Below are 13808 nucleotides of genomic sequence, written 5' to 3'. Positions count from 1 at the left end.
GTCCGTACCGGCTCACACTGACTGCGGTGTCTGCGCCCTCCCAACTCCGGCTGTAGGCTCTATGTGTGGCTGGCGATTGCGGCTTTAGCAGGGATAGTGATGTGGCCACAGAGCAGGGGGGGGGTGGCTGTGGGGGGATAGTTTGCCTAGGGGTACCCCCTTAGCTTTGTGTCCATGGGGTTTGGTTTCATGGGAGGATATCTGCTTATTAATGTGGCCATGGGAGGGGGGTAACGGGGCTGGTTGTCTGGGGGTACCGTGTGGGCCCGGAGGTTGAGGGGGAAGATGCTCAGTCTGTCTCTTACATTTTCCTCTTGGCTCCTAGAGTTTAGATAGAATGGTCAAGCCCTGGTTTGAGTATAAGTAACGGCACCCTTTACATACGTTATAAGCGTGAGGCGTTTATGTTGTGAAGGCCGAATATTTATTTGTATCCTGCCGCGATGTTTGTACAAAGAAAATTGGATCTGGATTGCCGTCTGGCTGAATGGAGGCGTCCACGCAACCTGTAATCCGCAGTACAAGTGGTTTGAAGACCCCCCTGTTTGACAGAAATCAGCAATTCAGCATAAGTTCGTAGAGGAATAAGGATTTCTGTTTCAAGGTCATCGTCAGCAGGAGGATAGGTGAGCGGCATCGCAATATTCCCAGCGTCAGGCCAGAACCTTTTTGGTAAACACATCTGCTGCGTTCCACCAGGGCACCTTTAAATAGCTCGGCTATGATTCCAGTAGAGGCCTTGATGTGAATGTACTGCAGCACGCTAGTTAATTACGGTCTACAGGCACAAGCAGTATGGCCTTGAATGAGACGCTTGTGTGTTACAGCGCGCCTCTTCAGTCCGCCTCAATTCAATGCATGTTACAGGATTGCCAGAGAGGGCCAGAAAAGCTACTTTCTCAGTCTATGACCAGAATGCAAGATCAGGCTCGGTGTCATGAAGGCCAAGGTGCGGATCACAGCAATTATGGCAGCCGGCACAGCGGTTTCCATGGCGACAAGATTGCGGATTCTTTGTGATTTATTATTTACCACTTCAGACTCTTCGTTCTCTGATTTAATTAGAGGAAGGGATTACCATAAGGTCTTTCACTTCCAAATCTGAATACCATTGTTATGGCTACCGGGGGACTCTCCCTGAAAAGCGGCATTAAGTAGTAACCTGGGCCCCAGTTTATCTCTCCTGCTCCTTGGAATGTTTCCCTGGGACTTCGGGCAAGGGAGTAATAAAAATAACCAAATTCTCCCTTGATTAATTGCTGCTGGCTAACAATAACACGGGCCGCAAGGTCATATTGGAGGAACTGTGTTTCTCTGTTGGCCTACTGAAGTGCGGAGTGGAATTTGATGCATTAAATACAGGAATGCCTTTTTCTTCTTCTCCTGTCAGGATCCTTTTTCTTATTTCTCTATCGTCCTAAGTGGATGCTGGGGTTCCTGAAAGGACCATGGGGAATAGCGGCTCCGCAGGAGACAGGGCACAAAAAAGTAAAGCTTTACTAGGTCAGGTGGTGTGCACTGGCTCCTCCCCCTATGACCCTCCTCCAGACTCCAGTTAGATTTTGTGCCCGAACGAGAAGGGTGCAATCTAGGTGGCTCTCCTAAAGAGCTGCTTAGAGAAAGTTTAGTTTAGGTTTTTTTCTTTACAGTGAGTCCTGCTGGCAACAGGATCACTGCAACGTGGGACTTAAGGGGAAAGTAGTAAACTCACCTGCATGCAGAGTGGATTTGCTGCTTGGCTACTGGACACCATTAGCTCCAGAGGGATCGAACACAGGCCCAGCCGTGGAGTCCGGTCCCGGAGCCGCGCCGCCGACCCCCTTGCAGATGCTGAAGCGTGAAGAGGTCCGGAAACCGGCGGCTGAAGACTCCTCAGTCTTCATAAGGTAGCGCACAGCACTGCAGCTGTGCGCCATTTTCCTCTCAGCACACTTCACTGGGCAGTCACTGAGGGTGCAGAGCGCTGGGGGGGGGCGCTCTGAGAGGCAAATATAAACCTTATACAAGGCTAAAAATACCTCACATATAGCCCATAGGGGCTATATGGAGATATTTAACCCCTGCCTGACTGGAAAAATAGCGGGAGAAGAACCCGCCGAAAAAGGGGCGGGGCCTATCTCCTCAGCACACGGCGCCATTTTCTGTCACAGCTCCGCTGGTCAGAACGGCTCCCAGGTCTCTCCCCTGCACTGCACTACAGAAACAGGGTAAAACAGAGAGGGGGGGCACATTAATGGCTATATATATATATATTAAAGCAGCTATAAGGGAGCACTTAATATAAGGATATCCCTTGTATATATAGCGCTTTGTGGTGTGTGCTGGCAGACTCTCCCTCTGTCTCCCCAAAAGGGCTAGTGGGTCCTGTCTTCATTAGAGCATTCCCTGTGAGTTTGCGGTGTGTGTCGGTACGTGGTGTCGACATGTATGAGGACGATATTGGTGTGGAGGCGGAGCAATTGCCAAATATGCAGATGTCACCCCCCAGGGGGTCGACACCAGAATGGATGCCTTTATTTGTGGAATTACGTGATGGTTTATCTTCCCTTAAACAGTCAGTTGAGGACATGAGGCGGCCGGAAAATCAATTAATGCCTGTCCAGGCGCCTCAAACACCGTCAGGGGCTGTAAAACGCCCTTTGCCTCAGTCGGTCGACACAGACCCAGACACGGGCACTGATTCCAGTGACGACGGTAGAAATTCAAACGTATTTTCCAGTAGGGCCACACGTTATATGATTTTGGCAATGAAGGAGACGTTACATTTAGCTGATACTACAGATACCGTAAAACAGGGTATTATGTATGGTGTGAAAAAACTACAAACAGTTTTTCCTGAATCAGAAGAATTAAATGACGTGTGTGATGAAGCGTGGGTTGCTCCTGATAAAAAGTTGATAATTTCAAAAAAGTTATTGGCATTATACCCTTTCCCGCCAGAGGTTAGGGCGCGCTGGGAAACACCCCCTAAGGTGGACAAGGCGCTCACACGCTTATCCAAACAAGTGGCGTTACCCTCTCCTGAGACGGCCGCACTTAAGGATCCATCAGATAGAAAGATGGAAGTTATTCAAAAGAATATATACACACATGCAGGTGTTATACTACGACCAGCTATAGCAACTGCCTGGATGTGCAGTGCTGGAGTAGTTTGGTCAGAATCCCTGATTGAAAATATTGATACCCTAGATAGGGACAATGTTTTACTGTCGTTAGAACAAATAAAGGATGCATTTATCTATATGCGTGATGCACAGAGGGATATTTGCACACTGGCATCTCGGGTGAGTGCTATGTCCATTTCAGCCAGAAGAGCCTTATGGACACGACAGTGGACAGGCGATGCGGATTCAAAACGTCACATGGAGGTTTTGCCGTATAAAGGGGAGGAGTTATTTGGAGTTGGTCTATCAGACTTGGTGGCCACGGCTACTGCCGGGAAATCCACTTTTTTACCTCAAGTCACTCCCCAACAGAGAAAGGCACCGACCTTTCAACCGCAGCCTTTTCGCTCCTACAAAAATAAGAGAGCAAAGGGCTTGTCGTACCTGCCACGAGGCAGAGGAAGAGGGAAGAGACACCAACAGGCAGCTCCTTCCCAGGAACAGAAGCCCTCCCCGGCTCCTGCAAAAACCTCAGCATGACGCTGGGGCCTCTCAAGCGGACTCGGGGACAGTGGGGGGCCGTCTCAAAAATTACAGCGCGCAGTGGGCTCACTCGCAGGTAGACCCCTGGATCCTGCAGATAATATCTCAGGGGTACAGGTTGGAATTAGAGACGGATCCTCCTCATCGTTTCCTGAAGTCTGCCTTACCAACCGTCTCTTCCGAAAGGGAGAGGGTGTTGGAAGCCATTCACAAGCTGTACGCTCAGCAGGTGATAGTCAAAGTACCCCTATTACAACAAGGAAAGGGGTATTATTCCACTCTATTTGTGGTACCGAAGCCGGATGGCTCGGTAAGGCCTATTCTAAATCTGAAGTCCTTGAACCTCTACATAAAAAAGTTCAAGTTCAAGATGGAGTCACTCAGAGCAGTGATAGCGAACCTGGAAGAAGGGGACTTTATGGTATCCTTGGACATCAAGGATGCGTATCTACACGTTCCGATTTACCCCGCACACCAGGGGTACCTCAGGTTCATTGTTCAAAACTGTCACTATCAGTTTCAGACGCTGCCGTTCGGATTGTCCACGGCGCCTCGGGTCTTTACCAAGGTAATGGCCGAGATGATGATTCTTCTTCGAAGAAAAGGCGTATTAGTTATCCCATACTTGGACGATCTCCTAATAAGGGCAAGGTCCAGAGAACAGCTGGAGACAGCTTTAGCACTATCTCAAGAGGTGCTAAGACAACACGGGTGGATTCTGAATATTCCAAAATCCCATTTAATCCCGACAACTCGTCTGCTGTTCCTAGGAATGATTCTGGACACGGTTCAGAAAAAGGTTTTCCTTCCAGAGGAAAAAGCCAAGGAGTTATCCGATCTGGTCAGGAACCTCCTAAAACCAGGAAAAGTGTCAGTACATCAATGCACAAGAGTCCTGGGAAAAATGGTGGCTTCTTACGAAGCAATTCCATTCGGCAGATTCCATGCAAGAATATTCCAAAGGGATCTGTTGGACAAATGGTCAGGGTCGCATCTGCAGATGCACCTGCGAATAACCATGTCACCAAAGACAAGGGTGTCACTTCTGTGGTGGTTGCAGAAGGCTCACCTATTAGAAGGCCGCAGATTCGGCATTCAGGATTGGATCCTGGTGACCACGGACGCCAGCCTGAGAGGCTGGGGAGCAGTCACACAAGGAAGAAACTTCCAGGGAGTATGGACGAGTCTGGAAAAGTCTCTTCACATAAACATTCTGGAACTAAGAGCAATCTACAATGCTCTAAGCCAGGCGGAACTTCTCCTGCAAGGAAAGCCGGTGTTGATTCAGTCGGACAACATCACGGCGGTCGCCCATGTAAACAGGCAGGGCGGCACAAGAAGCAGGAGTGCAATGGCAGAAGCTGCCAAGATTCTTCGCTGGGCGGAGAATCACGTGATAGCACTGTCAGCAGTGTTCATCCCGGGCGTGGACAACTGGGAAGCAGACTTCCTCAGCAGACACGATCTTCATCCGGGAGAGTGGGGTCTACATCCAGAAGTCTTCAACATGTTAATAGACCGTTGGGAAAGACCAATTGTAGACATGATGGCGTCTCGCCTCAACAAGAAACTGGACAAATATTGCGCCAGGTCAAGAGATCCACAGGCAATAGCTGTGGACGCACTGGTAACTCCTTGGGTGTACCAGTCAGTGTATGTGTTTCCTCCTCTGCCGTTCATACCAAAGGTATTGAAGATCATACGGCAAAGAAGAGTAAGAACAATACTAGTGGTTCCGGATTGGCCGAGAAGGACTTGGTATCCGGAACTTCAAGAGATGCTCACGGACGAACCGTGGCCTCTACCTCTGAGAAGGGACCTGCTACAGCAGGGTCCCTGTCTTTTTCAAGACTTACCGCGGCTGCGTTTGACGGCATGGCGGTTGAACGCCAGATCCTAAAAGGGAAAGGCATTCCAGAAGAAGTCATTCCTACCTTGATTAAGGCACGGAAGGAAGTCACCGTGAAACATTATCACCGCATTTGGCGAAAATATGTAGCGTGGTGCGAGGATCGGAGGGTTCCGACGGAGGAATTCCAACTGGGTCGTTTCCTACATTTCCTGCAATCAGGATTATCTATGGGTCTCAAATTGGGATCCATTAAGGTTCAAATTTCGGCCCTGTCAATATTCTTCCAAAAAGAATTGGCCTCTGTCCCTGAGGTCCAGACTTTTGTCAAGGGAGTACTGCATATACAGCCTCCTGTGGTGCCTCCGGTGGCACCGTGGGATCTAAATGTAGTTTTAGATTTCCTCAAATCCCATTGGTTTGAACCATTGAAAAAGGTGGATTTGAAATATCTCACATTGAAAGTGACTATGTTACTAGCCCTGGCCTCTGCCAGGAGAGTATCTGAATTGGCGGCTTTATCTTGTAAAAGTCCTTATCTAATCTTCCATTCGGATAGGGCAGAACTGCGGACTCGTCCGCATTTTCTCCCTAAAGTGGTATCAGCATTTCATCTGAACCAACCTATTGTGGTGCCTGCGGCCACTAGCGACTTGGAGGACTCCAAGTTGTTGGACGTTGTCAGAGCCTTAAAAATATACATTGCAAGGACGGCTGGAGTCAGAAAATCTGACTCGCTGTTTATATTGTATGCACCCAACAAGTTGGGCGCACCTGCTTCTAAGCAGTCGATTGCTCGTTGGATTTGTAACACAATTCAACTTGCACATTCTGTGGCAGGCCTGCCACAGCCTAAAACTGTAAAAGCCCACTCCACAAGGAAGGTGGGCTCATCTTGGGCGGCTGCCCGAGGGGTCTCGGCATTACAACTCTGCCGAGCAGCTACGTGGTCGGGGGAGAACACGTTTGTAAAATTTTACAAATTTGATACCCTGGCAAAGGAGGACCTGGAGTTCTCTCATTCGGTGCTGCAGAGTCATCCGCACTCTCCCGCCCGTTTGGGAGCTTTGGTATAATCCCCATGGTCCTTTCAGGAACCCCAGCATCCACTTAGGACGATAGAGAAAATAAGAATTTACTTACCGATAATTCTATTTCTCGGAGTCCGTAGTGGATGCTGGGCGCCCATCCCAAGTGCGGATTATCTGCAATACTTGTACATAGTTATTGTTAACTAATTCGGGTTATTGTTAAGGAGCCATCTTTAAGAGGCCCTTTCTGTTGTCATACTGTTAACTGGGTTTAGATCACAAGTTGTACGGTGTGATTGGTGTGGCTGGTATGAGTCTTACCCGGGATTCAAAATGCCTCCCTTATTGTGTATGCTCGTCCGGGCACAGTACCTAACTGGAGTCTGGAGGAGGGTCATAGGGGGAGGAGCCAGTGCACACCACCTGACCTAGTAAAGCTTTACTTTTTTGTGCCCTGTCTCCTGCGGAGCCGCTATTCCCCATGGTCCTTTCAGGAACCCCAGCATCCACTACGGACTCCGAGAAATAGAATTATCGGTAAGTAAATTCTTATTTTTTATATATATATTCTTGTTTCATTAATGAAAAATGGTAAGAGCCGCTTTGTAACACCTACGTAAATATAATGTAGTATTCATTATTTTTCTGTTAAAGACCCAAAACGGAGCATTACCGCTGAATTGTTTTGAGTGTTTGTATGGCGTTCTCGTGCTTTGGTTCTACATGCCTCCTTATTCAAATAGATCACGCAAAGCCACTTGTGTGAATTTGCTCAGAATCTGCTTACTGGGTCTTTGAGGAAACTAATATTCGTTAAATGGTAAGATAATAGCCGGCATATATTCATTAATATGGTTCCACAAGAGTATATTCCACTTTCCATAATAATATTCATAGCAATGGGCTCGATTCGTTTCAGCGGGGATTGAATAGCGCCGGGAATTAGGTCCCAGTGCTATTCAATTCAGCGCGCTGTCATGTCAGGGAATGCCGGTTCTCACTGAACAAACCGGGTGTTTTGCTGCAAGAACTGGCATTCTCCGTCTGAAGTGCCCGGCGCGATGCCTAAGGGCAGAAATCAGCATCTTTTGTCTGATTTCTGCTCTCACCCCCCAGATGGGTGCGAGAAGAAATCCTCTTGTCGGGTGTCGCAGCACGCTGAATTGAATAGCATCGGGAGCTAATTCCTGGCGCTATTCAATCTGCGCTCAATTGAATCGAGCCCAATTAAGTAATCTTAAAAAGACGAAACATTACATTTGAGTGGAATTTGGCTCAAGAGCTTGAACTCGCAGTAAATCAATTCTTTAGAGTTTAGTGTGCGGTTTTATTGTGAGTTCACGTAAAAAGATAAATGCTGATGTGTCTTGCACTGTTACTACAGGGGTCTGCACAATGCAGCCAGGGCCGAGACCCTGAAATCCTTATTATGGGGAATATTGGTAAACTCACCTGGAAAATGACTGCTGATGGCCTATAGTGACTCCTGTAGGAGTTTGGTCACTTGCGTACGGCGACTTTAATAGCGCTGCTTGGGCCAATTGTCAGAATGGTACTTTGTACAGCTGATATTTCTATAGACTGCATTCATTACTTCTTTTCTGGATATTGCAGGTTGTTATTTACAGTACAGTACAAACCTATAACAGTGGCTCTGCCATGTACAAACACTTATTTCATGAACAGAGACGCACAAATGTAAACCTTTGTACATAATGTTCTGTCTGCAAAATAGAATGTGACCTTACATTCCTTAAAGCTGTGTATTAAATGGAAGTATTATAAATGGTTTTGATAAATCACGCCACTTAAAGCCTTCTGGGTGTCTGCAATCATAGGGAGAATTTATAACGGTCTTTTGTTCTGCAATATTCCCAGGATCCGCACACAGCGCCAACTTTCTAACGGTGTTTACTTTTCCGTGGTAAATTTTTTTGTCACCCACAGTGGATTGCTATGAATGGGCTGTGGAGCTTATTGGTGTTAATTACGGCATGGTTTGCGGTATCGTTTGGTGTGACCATCCTTTGCCTTCAAAACAGCATACATTTTTCTAGGTACACTTGCACACAATTTTTGAAGGAACTCTGCAGGGAGGTTGTTCTAAACATCTTGGAGAACTAACTACGGATCTTCTGTGCAAAACCATCAGGGAGGCGACAGTTTGGCTCCAAATTTATTCTGCAGCAGTACAACGAGCTCAAACATACAGCCAATGCCGTTAAGAACTATCTTCAGCGTAAAGAAGAACAAGAAGTCCTGGAAGTGATGATATGGCCCCCACAGAGGCCTGATCTCAACATCATCAAGTCTGTCTGGGATTACTTGATGAGACAGAAGGATGTGAGCAAGCATACACCCACAGAAGATCCGTGGTTAGTTCTCCAAGATGTTTGGAACAAACTCCCTGCTGAGTTCCTTCAAAAACTGTGTGCAAGTGTACCTAGAAGAATTGATTCTGTTTTGAAGGCAAAGGGTGGTCACACCAAATATTGATTTGATTTTAGATTTCTCTGTTCATTCACTTTGCATTTTGTTAATTTATAAAAATAAACTATTAACACTTACATTTTTGAAAGCATTCTTATTTTGCAACATTTTTTCCACACCTGCCTAAAACTTTTGCACAGTACTGTGTATCTATCACAGTGGATTTTAAAAATATGCTAATCGCTTGCAGTTTTGCTGGGCACAGATACGTATTAGCATATTTCTGTTGCGGTTTTTCCTTTTGGTATGACCCTGCTGTTTTAGCTGCTTTTACATTAATGCTGCTTGGTTCACCTTTCAGGCGGTATTCGCAGCAGATTTATCCATTTACCGGTGTTACAGTGATTAACAATTGCAAATTAGAGAGTTCACGGCAGTGGCCAGATCTAATACACGGCTCCTATCTCTTGTCACAGTTCCAATACGTGTGAAGTGCTGACTAATCAGCCGGGAATATTTCTGCTTACACCCTCAGCGGCGGGGAGGCTGGCGCGCATGCCGGGGTCATATTTTAAGGCAATTAAACATATAACACAAGTTCTACTCATTATAGAGGTCTTTGAGGGGGGAGAGAGTCCTGTTTGGCTATGAGCTCATGGTGGAACGCTGTCTGAATGTCACTTTGTGGCGCTGTACAGAATCGTTGCATTTTGTCATAACTAACACAAACATTTTTCATCCTAATTGGCCTGTTAAAGGTATAATCCGTTCAGTAAGGTGTTGGTGAAGGGTGTAAAGCGCTTGCAATGTTTCGCCCATTCCTGTAATTTAGCCCGCTTTCCTGCTTGCACATCAAATTAAACCTTTTTATGGTTGTTTTGCCCCCATTGGAAAACTTGTAAGCGGTTCTCCTGCCAAGGAGACTGAGGCGAGGGGGGGACTAGTTGCATTTGGTTTTTAGAGGGGGCCTGGTATCTGGGTAACCAAAAACAAGCTAACCCCCTTTTTGCAGAAAGAGGACATGATTAGGTGAAGCTCGTCCCTTCCGTTGTTAGGTTCTGGGGAGGCGGCGGGTCTGTAAAGAGGTACCCGTTTCTATACAGCAGACAGGCGTATTATGTGGCTTAGCAGCTGATGGGGGAACTACAGATTCCAGCATGCCCTGCCAGACGGACCAAAGATATCCGTTACTATAAACAGTGTGACTGAACCATTGTATTGGTACTGAGGGTCCCAGAATGCACGCCACACTTTGAGCACTGCTACGGTCTAGGTTAGAGGGCAGTTACGTTTGTTTCCCCCTCATTGGGGTTGTCGGTCAGTGCACGCTGGCTCTACAGCGCGGCTTCATTTCATTGTATTGTGACATCACTAATAACCGTCTGGAATCTACAAATCTTCTGCTACTTGGCAGCGCTAAAGATATTTTACAAGGCCGCGAGTATGAGAGTGGTAATTGCTCAAATCAATTTATTGGTCCATCATAGCTGCATGTAAGGGAGGGGTTAATCTAGTCTAGAAAAAAATAAAAAATAAACTAATTCCCCCAACACGCCATAATGGACCGGCAAAATATACATACATCTTACATGATAATAGTAATACAGAGATCTTGGTTACATTTGTAAACCTATGGTAATCCACCAGCCACGTCAGCTCTGGGTCCCACAGTACCTACCTTGGGTGGTACATTTATGTATGCCTGTCTTAATTGCCAACTTATCTGGAGGCATCCCAATAAATACTCTAATATGGCACTAATATGGCACTACAAGGATCAGCATACCCTCCAACTACTAATTCCATCTATGCCTTAGAATAGTGATACACAGTATGGTAGTTGCTACATTCAAATGTATGTAAGGGAGGGGTTAATCTAGACTAAGAAGAAGAAATAAATTCCCTCAGCACGCCATAATGGACTAGCAAATGAGGCATGGAAGGGGGGGAGGGGGGGTTTCAATTCCCAGCGCAGTGATGTAGCTCCTGGGTGAAGTGTTCGGAGCCATTCAATTGGTCACTCGGTAAACCCGCAACGATCAATTTTCTGCTGTCTCCCTCCTGAGGGTGTGAGCAGAAATCTGACTTAACTAGTGCCTCAGGTCTTCTTGCGGTTTTACCGTGTGCGCGCTAACAGCAACCCATACGGCACTTAAATCAACAAATGCGATCAACACTAGATGCTATTCCCTGGACTCGCGTTCCGGGCGCTACACAGCCAGTTGAATCGCTCCGGCTGCATAACCCGGGAGCCACATCACCGCACAGGGGATTGAATTCCACCCCATACACCCTACATGGTAATAGTAATGTCTGAGATACAGTAGAAAGTCACTCAGTCCAAAATGGAAAATTTCAAAGTACAGTGCTGTGTTCTGATATGACAATCTGATGGAGCTTCGTGGACTGTCAGTATACATATTTATCATCTGCACATCAGGAGGAAGGGGCCTATGGAGATCTTGTATTGAGAGTGGTTGCTATGTCGGCTCCAATTGAATTTATACTGAATCATTGTCTGCAGAAAGCTACTGACAATAACATCTATTCCATTGTTCGTCATAGCTGTAGCCGTTCCGTTTATACTGTACAGATACGTTCCTTCTACAGCTAGGTGGGCGCTCATATCATCTCCACTGGTTGTACAGAGGGAGAAGAGAACATTTCTTTTCCTTCAGTATTTTGTGTTTTTCATTACATGGGGCTTTTTAGTATAATTCCACATTCTCAGTATGTTACCAGTGCAAAACGTTGTCCTGAAATAAATCATTTTCCCCAGTGTACAGGACATGGCAATATTCTGAAATTGCCCTGGCCAGGAAAGACGGACGGACATTTTTTTCCCCTCAATATTAAATGCTCGGTGATCTGTATGTAAATGTCCTGACGCCCCCGTGTTTCTGCCTGTGTAATACCCTGTTCTCACATGGGGGTTACATAGTGCTACTTAGAACCAAAATCGTTCCAATATCGTTATTGGACTGCAAAATAGACAACATGGAGGCTCTGCAATCGGCGAGTAACGCCTAGCTGTATGTGTTGATTTTATATAGACTTCTTCTGGCAGAGTGAGGGTTAATGAGCAGGGATCTAAGCACAAAGCTGCTGTATTGATTCACCCTTCCCGGCCTCATTGGCAGATTCCTCCTCATTGGTCAGTCGCTGGGCTAATTGAGCTGCAGATTTGCAAAATGTGCTCTTGTTACTTGGGAAGCTTGTAAATAAAGTTCCTCCAGAAATGATCACATCCTGCGGGCTCCATATATGTTCCAGTCTCTATATAATATAGAATAACATTACTTTTTTAAAGTTTTTTGTGTTTTTTTTGTCAACAGAGTAAAAAAAAAAAGTAAATTTTAAGAATGTTTTTGTTTTTATTAGAAATGTTATTAAGCCGTTAGCAAAGCTGAAATATAGGGTATCATAGAGGTGCCCCCTGCCTTGTACATATCTATGGAGAACACGGATGTTAGGAAATATGTGTATTTAGCACCGAGTCTCTGTGATGTGCTCCCTTGGGGATTCTCCGACTCTAAACTGTGCAGATGTGCCTATCAAAATATATATAAAATAAATATATGTATTTTTATTCTGCCACCTAATATACCACTAAAACATGACACCCCTTCTGCTCTCGTTCACGTACAGCCGACAAGATGAGATACACCCATTACTTAGAGAGCAGTTGTCTAGCTGTCATCCTGTAGGCCAGGTGCACTCAAAAAGGCTTTTGTCTGTCACCAGTAGGAATTTAATATGGATTGGTTTTAAAAATAGGCCGCTTCCCTGACTGACCCGAATGTTTTGTGTAGCAGGTCTTCATTCTGTGGGCCAGAGCGTTTTGTCACGTCACAAATTGCTCTAAAGTATGTTACCGACATACAGTGGGAGCTGTCATTTTCCTAGCGGGTCCTTTGTCATTGATCCTGCGGCCTACTGGGTCGCTAGGGAACTGGTGGCGCTACAGGGACGTAAGGAGGCGCGGTGGGGGGGGGGGGGGTCATAGGTGGTAATAATTTTCATAACTAAATGTGGATTGAGCTCTCAAAAATGTCTGCCTTCGCTGTATGGGTGGCGGGTATACTGTAAGCATCATTTACAACCTCGCTTCCCTCTCCGTCCAGTTCTCTTTGCACCTGAGGAATACCTGTATTGCGTCTGTCATTAAATTGTGTCTTCTCTCCTTCTGTTTTCCAGCTTTTAGCCGAGCAGCATTGCCCTTTGGTCTCGTGCGGCGGGAACTCGCCTGCGAAGGATATCAAATTGATCTCCGATGTCCAGGAAGCGACGTCATTATGATCGAAAGTGCCAACTATGGTCGTACAGATGACAAGATCTGTGACGCGGATCCCTTTCAGATGGAGAACATAGACTGCCATCTTCCAGATGCCTATAAAATCATGTCACAGAGGTAGGATTTGCTGGATTTATAGACCTGGAAGCCTCTTTGCTGTGTATCGGTTATGCTGTGCTAAGCCGCTATATAACCCGCTACAGCCGGTCAGAGTCGTTTCTGCAGGTGTAACGGAACTTCCGCACCATGTGACTGGCTGATCCGATTTGTTATAGTTGCATCGTTTTTAGCATAACATGAAAGTATTGTGATGCTGCTGTGGTATGTTCTTTAGTTTTGTATGTGTGTTTATGATATATTGTGGATGATCTGCGCTTCTGAGCGTTGAACCTGCAGGCAGAATATCGGGGTAGCCTTCACCCCGTGTGTGGGGACGCCATGTTACAGCTGCTGCAAGATACAGAGATCATTCATAAGAACGGCCCACGCTGATTTCTCATAGATACATTGTTGTTGTGTGCCGTCCTGATCTCGCTGTATAATATATGAAATATTCA

At 46.2% G+C, this 13808-nt stretch overlaps 1 protein-coding gene across 29 annotated transcripts in view; it reads left to right on the top strand.

Annotated features, from left to right (window-relative positions):
• Positions 1–13808, top strand: part of ADGRL2 (adhesion G protein-coupled receptor L2) — a 198739-nt gene that overhangs the window by 77795 nt on the left and 107136 nt on the right. For all 29 annotated transcript variants that reach the window (XM_063939006.1, XM_063938985.1, XM_063938992.1 and 26 more), the window contains exon 3: positions 13155–13368. In XM_063939006.1, the coding sequence (XP_063795076.1) occupies positions 13155–13368 (214 nt within the window). The remainder of the gene's footprint in view (positions 1–13154; positions 13369–13808) is intronic.

Source organism: Pseudophryne corroboree, chromosome 9 (genome assembly GCF_028390025.1).
Source record: "Pseudophryne corroboree isolate aPseCor3 chromosome 9, aPseCor3.hap2, whole genome shotgun sequence".
Classification (NCBI taxonomy): domain Eukaryota; kingdom Metazoa; phylum Chordata; class Amphibia; order Anura; family Myobatrachidae; genus Pseudophryne; species Pseudophryne corroboree.
The sequence above is the reverse complement of the archived record's forward strand: the minus strand, read 5'-3'. Positions and strand labels throughout refer to the sequence as shown.